Source organism: Papilio xuthus, unplaced genomic scaffold, assembly GCF_000836235.2.
Source record: "Papilio xuthus unplaced genomic scaffold, Pxut_1.1 DF825017.1, whole genome shotgun sequence".
In the NCBI taxonomy this organism is placed as follows: Eukaryota; Metazoa; Arthropoda; class Insecta; order Lepidoptera; family Papilionidae; genus Papilio; species Papilio xuthus.
The window spans coordinates 1,657,192-1,674,395 of NW_013533632.1; the positions used below are offsets into that span (position 1 = coordinate 1,657,192).

Genomic DNA, 17,204 nt, shown 5'->3' on the forward strand with positions numbered 1-17,204 from the left:
GCGTCGTAGATTGGTGCGCCAATACTACAGAAAAATAAAGGTGTGCTTCGATTTTTTTAACGCCGACTTACAGTTCTGTTATATGTATAGACAGAACGGTTCATCCGATCTCTATCAAATTTGGCGTATATGTCGAGAATAATCTAAAAGAACATAGGCTACTTACATACTTCGCGGACGGGGTCGCTGGCGACAACTATACTTTATAAATAAAATTAATGGTAGTGATTTTCGTCTATCATAAAATTAACAACGGTTACAAATAAAATGAAAGATTAATTTCTCAGTGACAGTTGTTAGGATAATAATTTTAATTCGTTTTTATTGTATCGCAGCAATAAATTTCGCGACATTGAATTTGCATAAAAAAACCATCTCACTATTTGCAATCGAGTAAATCGTCAGTGCAGTCTGTTTCATTTATATTTATTTATTATAATTTTATATATGAGTTGTAAATTTGACTGAAAAGGAATGGCTACTAGTCACAAACACAATCAATTCTGTGTGACCGGCTTCATTTGTTTACTCATAAATTCATTCTTTTTATTTCCACCACATACTATTGCAAGTTACAAACGAATGACACTCAAAAAACAACAATTCTCAGCAAAATTGTATAGTTAGTTGTTTTAAATAGCCTATAATTATGAATCGGACTATAATATAAATCAATAGTAAATAGTGACAGTGGAGTGAACATCGGTCGTGGATGCACATGGCAGGCGAGGCGAGGCGAGGCGAGGCGGGGTATAGCGCGGTATCCGCTGCCGGTCATTGCCCCTCGTATTAACCTTGTGCACATACTATCAACTAATAAAGCTCACTCCGAACCCCTATACAGATCACTTTCTACACAACTCATCTATGACGCGTACAGTCGTACAACCTTTGAATGCGCTCACTGTGTTAACCGGAATACTTATAGCTATTTTTCTTTTGTTTTTTAAAGTTTAAAAGTTTGTATGTTGGTATGCAAAGAAGCTTTTAATATCGAATTTACTTGGCTATGATTTTGTCCTTAGTAAATAAGAAAATATTCAGCAAAGCAAAAATGTGTAGGACTTTTAATTTTTTTTTTCAAAACCCTAGGGAATATTCAATAATTAGGTTACTGTTGAAATAGTTCTTTGTTACTCCTGGGAAATGTAGTCGAACGATGTATTACTAAAATGAATTCAGTTTCAGTCATTACCCATTGCGAACAAATACTTTTTTACTGTATTGACGAACGTTCGTTTATATTTTGTTTCCAATATGAAGTTTTAATCACATTTTGTTAGAAAAAGACTCGAAGTAGACGCATTTCTTGCTGTACGCGTGATTTCTTAACTTTCTACGTGAGTGTAAAGACCCGAAACGGCTTTTTTATCATAATACGTTCACTTGTTACGGCAATGGACGTGTCAATTACCATTTCACATTAAGGGTCTAGTAGTACAAACAGTAATTATAATATACTGTCTCTTTCTTTCGTCAAGAACAAGGCGTCTTTTGTTTGCTTATTTATAAGAAAAAGAAAGTAATTTTTTTACAACTCGCAACTTGGATTAAATTGTGTGAGATTTTAACCTATTTCCGAAAGAAAATATACTTAAAAAGTTAAATTCTTTTTTTGGATTAACGCGAACTTATATGTAAATGAGTAGAAAAAAACGGCAGTAGGTAAAAAATTGTCACATAAACGTCTTTCCTCATATAGAAACATTGGTATCGAGAGTTTAAGAGAGTTTTTATAATAAGACTTTAATTTACATTAAATAAAGAATAATTCATTTCTTCAACGGTAAATCAGGTTATGGAAAATAAGTGAAAGAAATGTGAAAGGTCTCTATAGATTTTAAAGAGGATTTATATTTTGCGTCTACCTTTAAATTGTCGTTTAATTTTTTAACAATATACCGTATCCCCGCTTCAGATAATAATAATCTTTCATCCTAAGTAAGTGCTTATATTAATATTATCTAAAACATTCCTTAAGTTTCCTTTGAATCATTTTTTTAACAGTTTACCTACGTTACAATACAAATCGTTTAACAATAAAACCTTGTCGAAAAGATTAACCAAGCTAAGCAGTTATTGTAAAAAATTGCACTTGTTTTTGCGCAAACTGTTACAAACAACACTTATGCAATGTAATGCATACTTACAATTTAACGAGTTTGTTTGTTAACCTTCAGGACAATGAATCCCGATTGAAGAATTGGTTTAGGTACTTCTGGACTAAGGACAGCATATAAAAAGTTCCATAACAAAAACCAAGGACATACGTTACCTAGAAAGATTATAAATTGCAACACGACATAATAGCAAGCCATTCTAGAAGCTACGTTCTAAATCTACTTCGTTCTTAATCTTACTGTGAGCTTCCACTGCCGAAACCATGATACTAAAACATATCGTCATCATAAATTCTCCTTTAAGAAATTGAGATATATCTTGTTTCGACAATCTAAACTTATAGTTAGTGATTTCCTTCATTATTTAAGCTTGAAGCTCTGTAATTACAAACCCTCATAACGTTCTTTGTATACCCATACCCTCCTGTCAAATTATCCCCTCGCAAACTATCAAATATGGCCGCCCTAACCTCACAGTACCGCAGAGAATGCTTCGCTACGCTGTCGCCTCGCTAATGCAAAACTCATACTGAATTGATATTGCAACGGCATACTTACGTGCAACCATTATAATACTGTTGAATATTAACATCGTTGTATAAATTCGTGTATTAAACACTAGTTTCTTTTAAAGCTGAGACAATTGTTTTCTCGTGGATATACAATACAATATAAATATAATACATGTCATCATCACTTAAAGAATTGCTAGTTAAAGATTAAGATATGATTTATTGAATAGTTAATTAGAATGTAGTAAATTAAAAAAATATATTTTAACGCAACCTTTTTTAATATATTTCACAAGAATGTAGAATTAAAAACAATCAATAACGCACATTACTTAAAGAAAGCAGGTAGAAGATTTGTCGATTCATTTCTTTTACGCTTCGGTTATAGGCGTCATAAATATATTCTCGTTAACAAATAGTCGCTTGACTTAAAGAAGCGGTATCGGACTTGTTCGTGCCCTCAGCGGGCTCCGGTATTATTTACCGGTTTATTTATTTTTGTTGAGACTTCTTGTCAGCTAAAGATTCGAGACCAAAACCCTAACTGTCAGATAACAAAGTACAAGCACGGTGACTCTAAAACGTGCGTTTTGTGAAATATTAAACTTATTCCCTTTGTAAAACTTTAAGATAATACAGATTCCTGAATTGGTTTTTGGGATGACTATAATATTAATAGCGTTAATTGAATTGTTTTAAACGCAGAAACCGGTTACAAACCGTCATCTCGTCCTTGTCCATATGAAGGGTCGACACAGTATGTACTCGTCCATAAATCTATCATCCCGCATGTCTGAGTTCCCTTACGTATACCATCTATACATTCATCGGTTGTAAAACACGTAATGAATTTAATTTTACTGTCCTTAACTCTAAGCTGCATATCCTTTAACTCTGTATGCGTGTTAAAGTTGTCAGTTGGACATCTGTTTTAAGTATTGGTCACCGAGGTATTTCTGAACGTTTGTACGTGAGAGACGCAATTTTAACGTCGCACAACTGACTCTTTGTGGTACTTGGAGCTTTCTCAGAAAATGCGTCCGTGTGAAATGAACGCGTATAAAAGCGTCCACTTACTCCATTGACGACATACTTTCCTGTGGTCGACTACTTATTTCTATAAGATGAAAGTCAATATTGAGTGAAAGCTGTAAACTAGAAATCTATCTATTGCCTGTGTTATGAATAAAAGCTGTTTATACCAATAACCAGATATAGAGCACAAACATCACAATAGTGATCTAACATCTGTAACTATAAACAATCAAACGTCAAATTTTCGTTCGTATTTCATTTGTTTCATTATGTTAAAATCTGTTTGAGTGGAGTTATGTTGTATAGTAAAAGTTAGTGGTAATAGTTTTATACACATACAGTTACGCGAGGAAAATTCTTCTAGCAGAAATATTATATTTGCGAGTGTTAGAAGAATGTGCATTTTTATTCTACGGGGAAAATATTTTGACTTCACTTTGGAACGAAATATAGAAGATTTTTGTTTACACAAGGACATGGCTAATCTCTCCATGAATTGACTTCTTTTTATACATTATCTGTACAGATTTAGAATTGAAGTTGTATTATAATTTCGGATATTGTTAATTAACTAATGGATATATTTATCTTGAATAGTCGGAATCGTGAAATGTTGCTAAGACAGTTTTAGTTTTATGACTACATTAACGTTTGGGGATTTCGATTAATTTGTGTTAAAATGAGTTTGCGTGGCGATAGCTATCCATTGGGGACTGGGGTGTGCGATTTAGGGCGACTAGGCCTAAATAGGTGGTTAGTACCATCTTGTCACGCAATGAAGCTCACTTAGGGACACCTAGTTAATTAATTAGAGACGTTAGTAACGAGGCCGTAACTATGTTCGTTGCCGATCCTTATTGTGGTACGATGTAACCATACTAATGAGTGTAACGCACTCATTGGTGATGCATTATGTTGCAAACAAGATACGATCGTAGTCGAACCGAATTCGTTAGTAAATTATCATTCATAATAGGATCTCAGTTTCTTGTCAACTTATTTGGCAGTGGAACGCGGCTGTAAGACTTTAGAGGCTAGTCCTTAACGGAAGTGATTGCTTAACTAGTTATGAACGCTGCTTCGTATGCAAAGTTAGTTCTATTTGTATAAGTCTATCCAAACCCGTTAAGTGTTGCAATATTCGCATTTTGTATTTGATAAGAAAGTTATTGGACCGCGTATTAAATTCACTATTCATCCCTTATATTAAAAAATTACGTCACCTAATTATAACACGACTGCAAGAACACTTGCATAGGTACATATTTTGTCTCTATTTTTTGGAAGAGCATGAGAGGGATGACATGTGTCAATACAAATGTGACTTTAGCCGAAAACCACAATAACATCGACGAACATTAAATGTAGAAAGAGGCATTCGTCGTCTACATTTAATTTGGACATTTTATCTAATAAAAAACATGTGAATAACGCACGCGGTAATAATTTAATTCGCCATTATCGTTAAGACAGGCGCGTTTTAGTTAATTAAAGTAGGGTGAATGACACAATAAACATTGGTACTACAGTAATATTACGAATTTTACTAAAATACTTTTTGGACTTAGTTTATTTCTTTGTATTTTAAAATCCGCGTTTGTACCGCATTGTACTACGGAGTTTTAATTATTGTCCAGTTCTAAGAAATGTTCATTAATAATAACAAATTAAATTTCTTTGTACATTGTTTCAGCAACCTGCTTTGTTGCTGGTTAGCTATCTTTTGTTTACTGTATACTTAAAGTTATAAGGAAGTTGGTTTGTTTGTTAATTCCTGTCTCCCTCGAATTAGAGGAACAAAAGGTGGTCTTTTAAATATTGTGTTCTATAATTTAAAATCTCAGGAACTTTAATAATAGCAATGTTGTTAAAGAGTTTGTATTATAAAAGGTTTTTTAATGCCATTAGTTTTTTAAAATTGATTTGGAAACAAATGTGTCCATCATTGTGTGATTTTTGCGGCTGATTTGAAGTAAATTTAATTTCTGTCAAGAATTTAAATTAAACATATTTAGATGTTACTAGCTGTTGCCCGCGACTCCGTCTGCGCGTGATTAAAAATAGATGCTGGCCGATTCTCAGACCTACTCAATATGCTCACAAAATTTCATGAGAATCGATCAAGCCGTTTCGGAGGAGTATGGGAACGAAAATTGTGACACGAGAATTTTATATATAAGATTAATGTGATGTATGATAGACGATTTGTTACGTAATAATACAAAAATAAGAACGTGACTCATATAATAAATTAAGAGGGTGAGTAAATATACGTGTTGTATCAACGCGAGAAACTGTATGGTTGGTCACCGAGGTATGAAGGCACGCCGCTGCGTTCACATTGCACTTTCTATCCCCGGACGCTAGCAATTATCATACTGTATCCATAATAAACAAATCATTTTAGGACACATAATAAAAAAGTAGATAAAATTGTTGACGTCATTCTTTTTTTTTTAGTATAGACTAATCGTCATCTTAACGTCATAAATGAACCGTCCCTTATACTTTAGTTAAGATTTTACTAATATTATAAATTCAATGTGTCAATGGATGGATGTTTGTTAGAAGGTATCTCCAGAACTGCTGCATCGATCGCTGAAATTTGACATAGATGTAGAAGATTCTGAGAAGTACATATAGACTACAATTTTTTTTTTAATACCGCCCGGATATTTGCGGGCGATAACTGCAACTAGGGAAGATTAACGGTTGTGTAAAATCTTAGTGTAGATTTTTCGTACTAATAATCACTTGCGATCATTTAATATTGAGAGTAGAAAAGAGATGCACACTTTATTTATAAATCGATTTATAACTTAACTTTTTAATTATTAGAACTTTGTATGCAATAGACTAGCATTCGAAGCGTGGTCTTGTGTTGCGTGATTCACATCGCAACATTGCTGCTGGTGTTAATTTTATTCAGCGGAGCCGTAATCTCATTAGCGGGCAATGGTAAGCAACGAACAATGGTGTATCTGTGTGGGTACCACACTGGATCCGATGTACACCATTGTTACTTCGGTTTTGTATTGGTAGGATGGTACATAGAGTTACTAAGATGTGAGACAAAATTTCATTCATAATTCACTTAATTCCATTCGAAAGACTTTATTTTTCCCCTGTACCGTGTATCGTAGACTTGTCCTATTTTCAAATGATTTGATTCCTTTTTATCTGGTGTGCCGTAGAGCTATAGTCAACTGGGCTTATTGTGTGTTTTAAAACTTAATATTCTGCATATAGTTTTGATCTCATATGACGTCAAATATTATTCACAGCGTATATTCGTTTCATGAAAAACATTGGCAAGTATTTTATTTATTCAGCGTTCTCTTGCGCAAAGGAGCCTGTTCCAATTGAGATTAAATTTTAAAATTAAAATTGAACCCTTGTCTACTTTATATTCCATTGACGTATGAGACGATAACTTGTATGATGAAAGGCAAATTCGTATCGATGCAACGTTCAGTGGTCTGCAACTGATTGCATTTACATTTTGTTTTCGAACCGTCGCCGACGTGTTATGGTAAAACTGATATGAAATGTGCATTCATTATAATTTATAGCACTTATCCAAATGGAAAATTTCCAAATTGAAAACCTCTAAGAATCTCAGAAGATTCCTTTTTAAACAACAAACAATTCACTAAGATAGTAAACAAAATTATCATGGATGATTTTAATTATTCTGTCTACCTACTTAAATTATTAAACGTAATAAAACTGTAAATTATGAATAAAAACATATTGTACTCATTTTCATTACATTAATAACCACTTTGACGGGGCGGCAATTTATTTTCATATAATCGACTAATTATGATACATGGAATAGATATGTAATTAATTTGTTCGGAGTTTCAATTAATTAGATACTCGACATATCATTTTAACAATTACTTAATGAATTAATAAATATATGAGTCTTTAGTTCATGTCATGTTATTTGCGGTAACGATGTACTAAATATGGGCTTGTTAAGTTTTTATTTCTAATCTCTTTCACTTCTATCTCTTTGATTTTGATAATATGATAATAATATGTACTTCTTTTCTATGACATAAAATTCTCCTTTATTTCCCCTTTTGGACATAAATACTCCAGTACCTCGTTAGGATACAACACCTAAATAACATAACAATCCGATCAATGGTTTATGATCCAGGACTGATTGTAAAATAATTCTTATTTTTGTCTCGCCGTGTCATACGTCATCCCTCTCGGGCCTCGTGACTACCTAAACTTAAGAGATTAATTCTTAGCCAACCGCGATTGCCAATGCGGGTTGCTTGACGTCACGCACATCTTTGAATTTCTCCGCAGGTATACGAAGTTGCAACACGATGTTTTCAACGTAACTTAACTTTTAAAATTCTATAATTAGACAGGATTTTTCTTCGTAGTACTATAACAGGTCATCATTTTCAACATTACTTACCTGCAGCTCTAAAATGATCACGAACTCCAAGTGTTTCCCCGAACGTGTGTTTAAATAACGGTAGCATTGTCCGACGCCATGTTTACACTGGACCGCACGATATTTAACACTAGCATACATTGTTAAAATTAGCTTCGATTTTGTTAGTATTATGCCTTCCAACTAGCATTCTGAACTATACAATTAGCGGATGCGTGTTAAAACTCTTGGTATGTTTATACGAGCTTTTTAAAGCGATGCAACCGTGTCCCTGCTTTTCAGTACAGTCGCTCGCGACATCTATTAAAAATTAAATACATTTCGTTAATGCGAGACTTTTTTTTTTAATTTGGAATGCTGTGATTATAAAATGATTGAGGTTACCTGACTTTTATGTCGTCTTTAATTAATTTTCAACTAAAAATGTATGTGAGTTGCGATTTCATAATTATGCTCATCATAAATTACGCTCTGGTTGTTTTTAAATAAATTTTCCTGCTTTAACTGACTTTTCATCTCTTAGGATGTTATTTCTTCCATTGCGCATTGTACAACGTGGACGGTAAGCCAATAGAGACTTTCGTCGTGTACAAATAACGATACACTGCAAAGATGTTAAGCATATCTTTTTCTTGCTTAACTACGTCTCTTGTTCTAAACACTACATACCCTTAGCTTTTGACATAGGATCGTCCAAAAATTCTCCGAATTAATTTAACCTTCTCCGTTTTTATTTACCACTAATTCTCTTAACTTATATGTAACTTAGATTCTATCGCTACATTACATTACTATTTTGTCTAATATTTAGCCAAGTTTTCTGTTACCTAACATTGCTATTTTTTAACTCACACAAAAGACTTTGAAAAATAAACTCGGAAAAATGTACAATAGAAATGTTGAAGGTTAATCCTTTTTACAAATACCGTTTTTTAATTAAGCTCAGTAAATAACTAAGACTTCGTAGCTCTTAAGTTGCACAAAGCAAATAAATTCTTTGTAGAACCTTTCGGAAAGTTGTTTAAATGGATCTTATCCTTTAGCCAGGGATAAACAATGACAAGGTCGCTAACAATGTCTCTCACGCTCATGATAACATCTTCAAAGGGACTCTGACAAGTCTTAGATAAAAGCTTTTCTCTTCGCTTAAAACATATTTAAAATTTCTTATCGACAGATATTATTATATGCTCCTTAACGTTTTATAGTTTTTTTGTTGTGTACTCTACGTGAGTATTAGGGAAACCAGTATTCTTGCTGGGACAAGAAATGAAGCTTCAATTTAATTATGAATAATCAAATATTAGTATTATCTATATATTTCAAGCAACGGTTACACAAGTTACCGTGAATTCGCCTATCTAATAGTCCCGTAATTATAGGAGTGGGTGAGCCCGGAGCGGGCTGGGCCCGGGTCGGCAACCGTAAGGGCTTCGACCTACGCGCGCCTGCGCGACCCGCCATCGACCAACCTCCTCGCTCGCTTCGTCTCCCGCCTCGCCCTGCCCGGGACGCCTCAATATAATCGCGTCTGAGAACCGGCCGTATATCTATTCTCACTACTGTTATAATGCGGACACCGTTTTAATCTCCCTGTTACCCCACTCTACAAACGTCTCGCTATGAAACCTTTCATGTTATTGTTTATGGCGATACTAAAAGAGTTGAAAGGACATTCTTCAAATGTTTTCAACTATCTAACTAGCAGTTAAACTTAGTCCAAATCTATTCACACCGTCGTATTTAGCACTATATAATCCTGAACGAATGTTATAAAAAGCCATACAGCATCCTTAATGATATCTTACGGCAATATGACTGACTTCATGAGCAGACGTGATCACTTAATGTGAGATGACCAAGGGCTTGTCCCATTAATAAAAATACAAATTTGTCAAATCACAACATTGTTCCAATTGTCATTATAACGGTAACGAGTTGGGATACAAAGTTGCTTTGATTTTTTATATTCCGAAAAATTTTTTCGCTGAAGACAATAATTTATTGATCTTGAAATCAATATCGGTCTTGAAATAGACGGTTCGATATTAATTGCAGTTATATTCCTTCTGAATATTAAATATAGATGGAAGTAAACTACTAATTAGTTTGAACATAATTATTGATTTATAACCTTACGAATGGGAGTTAGAATAATATATAAATTATAATTATAAAATTATGAATCAATTCTTTGTATCTTTATACTAACCTTGTGATCATTAATTATAATTTAGCTTTTCATTAAATATTGCTAATAACTGAATCCCTTGTTTTAGTCCATCATAAGTCGGTTTAAACTAATTCATGTTTTCGTTTAAACTTTGCATACCTTTTAGGGTCTTAAAGGGTAACGTACGTACGTAAGGGTGACGTAAATAATCTAAAAATTGTCACATTTTTTCAAAAAGAAACTCTAAGAAATTTAATCTGGATTTATCTATAAAAATCCTGTCCTATAAAATGTGAAATAGTAATTAAGATCATAATTATGTGAATAGACGGTTTTTTTTGTTTAATTTTGCGTGAAAATAATTATATCGTTCTCTTTATAATCAGTATTAACAACATGAACACTTATTATTCAAATAAAAGTTGAACTCCTTTAGTTGGCTTTAAAATTAAGTTGAAATAGGCCTTATCGTAATTGATTTAAGATCTATATTTCTGTGCTTCTAATTTACATCGGTCTTCTAACTTGTCATTATGATATTATACTACTGCGACAGATAAGATTAAGTAATTAAAAATAAATTTATCAAAATATTTTTTTTAACAATTTCATGTTAAAAAATTGATTTATACCATTTAACGCTTTAAGTTCAGACTGAACTAAACTCTTTAAGTATTTGAAAAAATCAGCCTATTTTATAATTATTTCATAGGGTGAATAAAAAAAATGAATAGATTAAATGAACAACATGTTGCACGTTACATGCGGGTCATAAAGTACTTTTGTTAATAAAACGAACCCCACTAATTCCTCTAATGAATGACGTGACAAAATATTATTAACTGACAAAAAAAATAAAAGCTTTCATCATTATTGTCTAAAGCATTACAGGCTGGCAGGCGAGGATCTGATCAAGTGGATGTTTAAAAAGCAATACTTGATAAGATTTTATAATATATGTACCTCATATAAATTTAACAAAGATTCCTGTCATAAATAGCAGATCCCAATAGGAATGACAAGCAAATACGAATAGCAAAAAAAACTTTTACTTATTCAGTTATAAAATTTGAGAATCGCTGCGCTGTAGGTTTAGTCTCTAATCCCTCACATTCTGTTTGAAAAAAACAGAGACGACAATATGATGTTAATACAAGTATAATTGCACGGAACCTTAAGTAAGATATCGGGGAATACATTTATGAGCATGGGAAAATACATTCTTTGTCAAACTCAATAAGTAATTCACAGTCGCCTTTGTTCGCAGGGTTCCACTTACAGCTACCCTCTCATTAAAAACAAGTCGTCTAATACAATATTCTTGTGAACAATCAATGTCTGACACAAGCGACTGTCCAATCAATAATAAATGAATCTATAATTTACCTGCAAATACTAACAGAAGGTTTAGTCACATTTTATTTGTGGAAATGAAATTACCATGGAATAAAAAGCAACTGTCTTTTCTAGAAACATGGAACATGTCAACTTTGATTACACTTAATTGCCCTGATATCGTTTATAGAATTAAATTTGCAGAACCTTCTTTGTGTTCGACAATCTAATGCACTTTGTGAACGTATTTTAAATTATACGTCCGTGCATATGAACAATGTAAATTCAAAGATATGTGTGAAGTCAACCAACCCGCACTTGGCCAGTGTGGTTGACTATGGCCTAATCACCCTTAGCTTAGGGTAGGCTCCGAGCCCCTCGGTGGATACGTATAGTGAGCTGATGATGTTGAAATTTAAATTTAGACTTTCCAAATCATCATCGGCTTTTTTTTGGCAAATCTACCTCTACCAAATCACTGTAATAAAGTCATTGTTACTATCTCTGTTTTATAGAATATAAAAGTGAGATTATGTAATTTTTGTAAAGCTTAATTTAATGTGCAAAAACACTGAGCAGATTTGAAGTTATTAAGTTCAGTTGTGTTGTGTATTCGTTGTTTGTTAGCGGGGCTTCACACGGGCGTTTTAGTCGCACAGCCTACTTGTTACCGATATAGAAAACTGGAACAGAGTAATGACATGAACTCGGTTTGTACGATGCACTCGGATATTGTCTATCAGATAATTGGTTAGAATTGCATTTACTTTAAGACGGCTCTGCATAGACTGGTGAGGAAATTGTGTTGAAGTGATTTCCTGATTCAAAGTGCTATGTAAAGTTGTCACTTTAGATCTATGCGTGTTTGAACCTAGTTGAACGTTCGCGTGATTTACATACACGTTTATTAAAGTCTTGCGGTCAATGAACTTCTTTTTGTTATGATTTCGCTTTCGATGCGTTTACCTCGCTTAAGAATTGTTTAAATAGAAGTCAGATCTCGATATTACATTACATTATGCATCTCAGTAACGAAAAAGAAACAAGATTTACTGTATTACTACAAAGGTAGAGGAAGACCAATAAAAGTATGTATATGTATACGATGCATATGATTAGAAAAAGGGGTAGATTCATATATGACGGCTGATAGAGATTTATGGAAAAGTTTATTATTATGAGCTTGCTGTTAAGAAGTTTCTTTAATATAATTTTTATGTCCAAAAAAACATGTTTCGAGTATCTTGGTATATGATTTAATCTTTTAAATAGAAGAAACAAGACGTTATTAAATTGTTATTTTACAAATACAAAAACATAAACAAAATATATTGTATGAAAATTGAAATGAAATAGTCCATTTTGTAAGATATATCTAGAAATATTATTCTAACAATACACATTGTAATATGACTTAAATTATATTAAATGTTGAAGAGCTAGACGATATTGCTTTCACCCTTGAGATTTCGCCCTCGCACTGTCTGCGTCTCAAGATGATATCAATACTTGTTTACCCTCTACTATTTACGTAAGCCATTATCTTTTGCTTCGACTTATAAAGAAGTCTGTAAAAACAATATCATAATGTTACTGTAACTCCATTTTTACAAACGTCGTCAACAAGAGTTGTTCGCAATTCGACACGCATGTTTCAACTGTACTGTACAGTTCGCGTTTTTGTAAATAAGTAAAACATACTTAGGTATAGAATGCTAAACAAGACAATTTAGTAGCCTGTGTTCTTCCAGATTGATATGTATACCAAATTTCATCGAGCCCTGTTAAGCCGTTCTAGAGATACTTTCAAACAAACATCCATCTAAACATTGGCATTTATAATATTAGTAATATTTCACCGATGTATAAAAACTGCAAATGCACAGTAAGAAGATAAAAATATGTTTATAGATTATGTAACATAAGAGTAGGTTAAGCGCAAAGTTTCGATAAACACATTGAGTATATAATAAATATTTTCTTTGTCTATAACATAAATATTTCACAAGAAGATTCAAGTCAATCTATAAATGAAAACAATGAGTACATAAAGATAGCGTCGGCATAAACATATTTACAACAAAAATAATTATATTTTCGATAACGACATGTGTCATATCGATATTTTTAAATTTTATTTATATGATATTATTGCTTTAGGGACACAAATTACAAGCTTGTTACAGCTTACAATGTATTTATAAGTATTAGGGAAAGGTCTGATTCGTTTTTGTCAAAAACTTTTTGTGATTTTCAAAGTCTGCTAAAAAGATTTTTATAAATTATAAATGTTAAAATTTAAATATCATATTTCAACTATGATATTATAAACTGAATAAAGTTTTATCTTCTATAACTTGTGCTCATTAGTCACTTGAAATTTTGATTTTATGTTACGTATTACCTACGATCAATATTGATTGAACATTGCTTTGTTATTCTTGAAGGACGTCTGGAGAAAGACAAACAAAAGATAGCGAGTGCGTGCGATTTATTGCTTTCGTTCCAATTAAGTACTCGTATTATTGATGCTGCGGAGAAATCGTATCACAGATGTCAAAACATATTTGAGTTATTGTAACGATATCTTACAGGTTGGACTTTAGGCTACGCAATTAATACAATGATTTAAAATTATCGCGCAATAAAATTGTTGTCGTCCTGGTACTATAAGGACATTCGTACTGAAAGTACTTGACAATAAGACGACATCCAGCTATTCCACTTCGATTCGCCAAGAATTATTTTGTCAATCAAAGCATTCAGTTTCTAAAGTATATCAAGCAATCACAAAAATATTGAATATTTATCATCAAAATGCTAACTAAACATGTATTTAAACGGTAATTTTTTTAAATTGCCGTTTATACGTGTCTTTTTAATTTATTTTATGTTCGTTCTGAACCATAACTGTGTGGAATTAACAATTGAATACCATAAAAAATATTTGCTGTGCGATATTGATTGGGTAGCGTTTTTTGTGGGGCAGAAATCAACATCAACCCCTGCGCTGCACGTCAGAACTCCGGGCAATTCTATATTTAGAAAGATTCGAGAAACCTCGATCCTTTGTAACACGTTTTGGCCTGTCGCGACTCTGTTTACATTGTGTGTTAATTTGTGACTTCGTGTTATCAATACAAAAGTAGAATCGCTTAATTGTTGTTTTGCAATTTACGTATCACTTTATTTCATTTGAGAAAATATAAATTATATAAAAACATGCACATATTCTCATCTCATTAATAAATGTGTAATTTCGATGAATGTATGAATGTTTTTTCCTCGCAAATTTTGTCAGAACGGAGTTAGTTAATATTTAAGTAATATTACAATATGGAATAGCATACCTATTCTTAGTTGATTAGTTCACCAAGTCACGCCTATGAAGTATCGTTTTTTTGGTTGATGGATGTTTTAGCTAAGGTACCGCTAGGTCTACAATATTCGTGTATACGGTACAAATAAGTTTTTTTTTTAATCCACGCGGAGGACATCGCGTGCTAGAGCTAGTACTTTAATAAATATTATAGAATTTGCTTTACTAAGCAATATTGAATGAAGTCAGATTCAATTTGATTATTCAATCTAGGCGGTATAGAAATCTTGAATAGGATTCAATTAATGCGTTACACAGAGATTCAAATGTAATAACAAGACAGGGATTTGATACTCGAGTGTGTATGTCGTTGCATAGAAGCGAGATGTTAGTAGGTGTGTACTGTTGCTGGGGTGGCAGTTGCCGGGGTGTAGAGAGAGCGGGGTGCAGGGTGGGGGGTGCGGGGCGGCGGCGGGGTTCGACCGGCCGGTGAACCTAGCCTGTCGAAATCAATACAGCTGCTCCCTGCGCTCGTCTCGAGCTCGTTGCTACGGCAACGCGCCGAGATAAGCCACACCACCTCTACCCCCCCAACACGACTACGACGAATTGAACTACCAACGCATTTGTGAAATATCATTTTATGATTTAAGTTTCAACGTATATACATTTCAAAGGAATATTACTAACACATTCTTTTATATAAATTCGAAATTGTAGATTATAATAATAAATATATACTAAATAGTTCTCTGAATCTAAATTAACCAAGAGTAAAAGAAAGGCATGAATCCATAATCGTACAGTAAGTCTATAGGTATTCGATAAAATTTTAAAATGGCTTCCATTGTGAACAGGCGACTTACAATGAATCAATATTCTTGAGTACGTCTTTCCCGCAGGCATTGTAAGTGTTTAAAAATGCATTCAAAGTATGTACAGGACAATGCGTCTGTCGGGGCTATGTACTATGATGCAACAATGACAGGGGACGTCGCCCCCGGCGGCGCTACGCCCAGACACCCCTAGCCACCCTTCGCACCTCGCCAATCCCTTCCACCCACAACCCCCGTCCAGTTGTCCGGACGTAACCCTCGGCCACACTTGTTAGTTTTCAAATGCATATCGCATTGATATCAAAAGTGCCAGTTGCTGCCAATCAATATTTATTCAACAAAAAAAAACTTCGAATACACAAGAGTCGAAATTAAAATTTTATTACAAAAATAAATAAGAAAAAAAGGAATACAAATATATATATTTTTAATCGCAATAATAATATAGAGTAATTTCTAATTACGAAACACTTTTTCCAAAAAAAAATTTAAATTCTTGCGCAAAACAGCTCTTAAAAATTATTTTGAAGTAAACAAGCTTTCGTGAAGTATCCAATTATCAAATAGCTATTAATCATTGTCTATATTAACTTTATAAATGTCGCAGCTGCAAATTAAGCGCTCTAAGTAGGACAGACTTGATAATGACAGTAAGTAAAGTGTAAATCATATAGAAACTATGATTGCTTTGTGGATTCCTGCATTCAATATAATGTGAAAACGCGTATTTGTTGCGTATTAATAACGCAAATAATCATTGCTGCGCGCAAACTGTTCAATCATTAAAATGCTTATGCTTATTACCAATAAAATGAATTATAATTATTTAACTTGTCTCAAAAAATGTGCGGAGCGTTATTACGTTGTACCCTCTAAACGTTCTCGATGTCGAATGCATATGCGCAAAAGTATAGATATCACAAAGTGATTGAAATATATTTTTGTACAGATTTTTTGTGTGTCATGATATATTTTTAACATGCGATAACTTTTCACAGAACGTGGACCATAAGTCCAAATTCCGATCCAAGAAAGGCCAACTGCCGTTCGTCGAACTGAACGGAGAGGAAATTGCTGACAGTGCTATTATTGTCAAAGAGCTCTCAAAGAAATTTGATAAAAACCTTGATGCCGGTAAGTGACGCTAATAATTTCTTTTAAATATTTTATTTATTTATTTCAGTTCCATGTCATGACTGGCTGTCGCCGGCGACTCCGTCTGCTCGGATTTAAAAATAAACTTAATGAATGGCCTTTGTGTTCTTCCTCACTATATTCTACATCTATGACAAATTTCAGCGAGATCCATGCAGCCGTTCTCGTTTTTTTTTCACTTATATTGTTTAAAGGACCCAAAAGTGTTTCAACGCTTTAGTTGATTGACGTGACTGACAGTGAGCCGATAACGTTATATCGTCATATCTAACTTTATAATAACCCCCTTGTTCCCG

The 17,204-nt window shown here is 33.3% G+C and overlaps 1 protein-coding gene across 1 annotated transcript in view; it reads left to right on the top strand.

Annotated features, from left to right (window-relative positions):
- fax (failed axon connections) overlaps window positions 1-17,204 on the top strand; it is a 31,925-nt gene that overhangs the window by 5,284 nt on the left and 9,437 nt on the right. Inside the window, exon 2 of the mRNA XM_013323840.1 lies at window positions 16,752-16,887. Within this exon, the coding sequence (XP_013179294.1) occupies window positions 16,752-16,887 (136 nt within the window). The remainder of the gene's footprint in view (window positions 1-16,751; window positions 16,888-17,204) is intronic.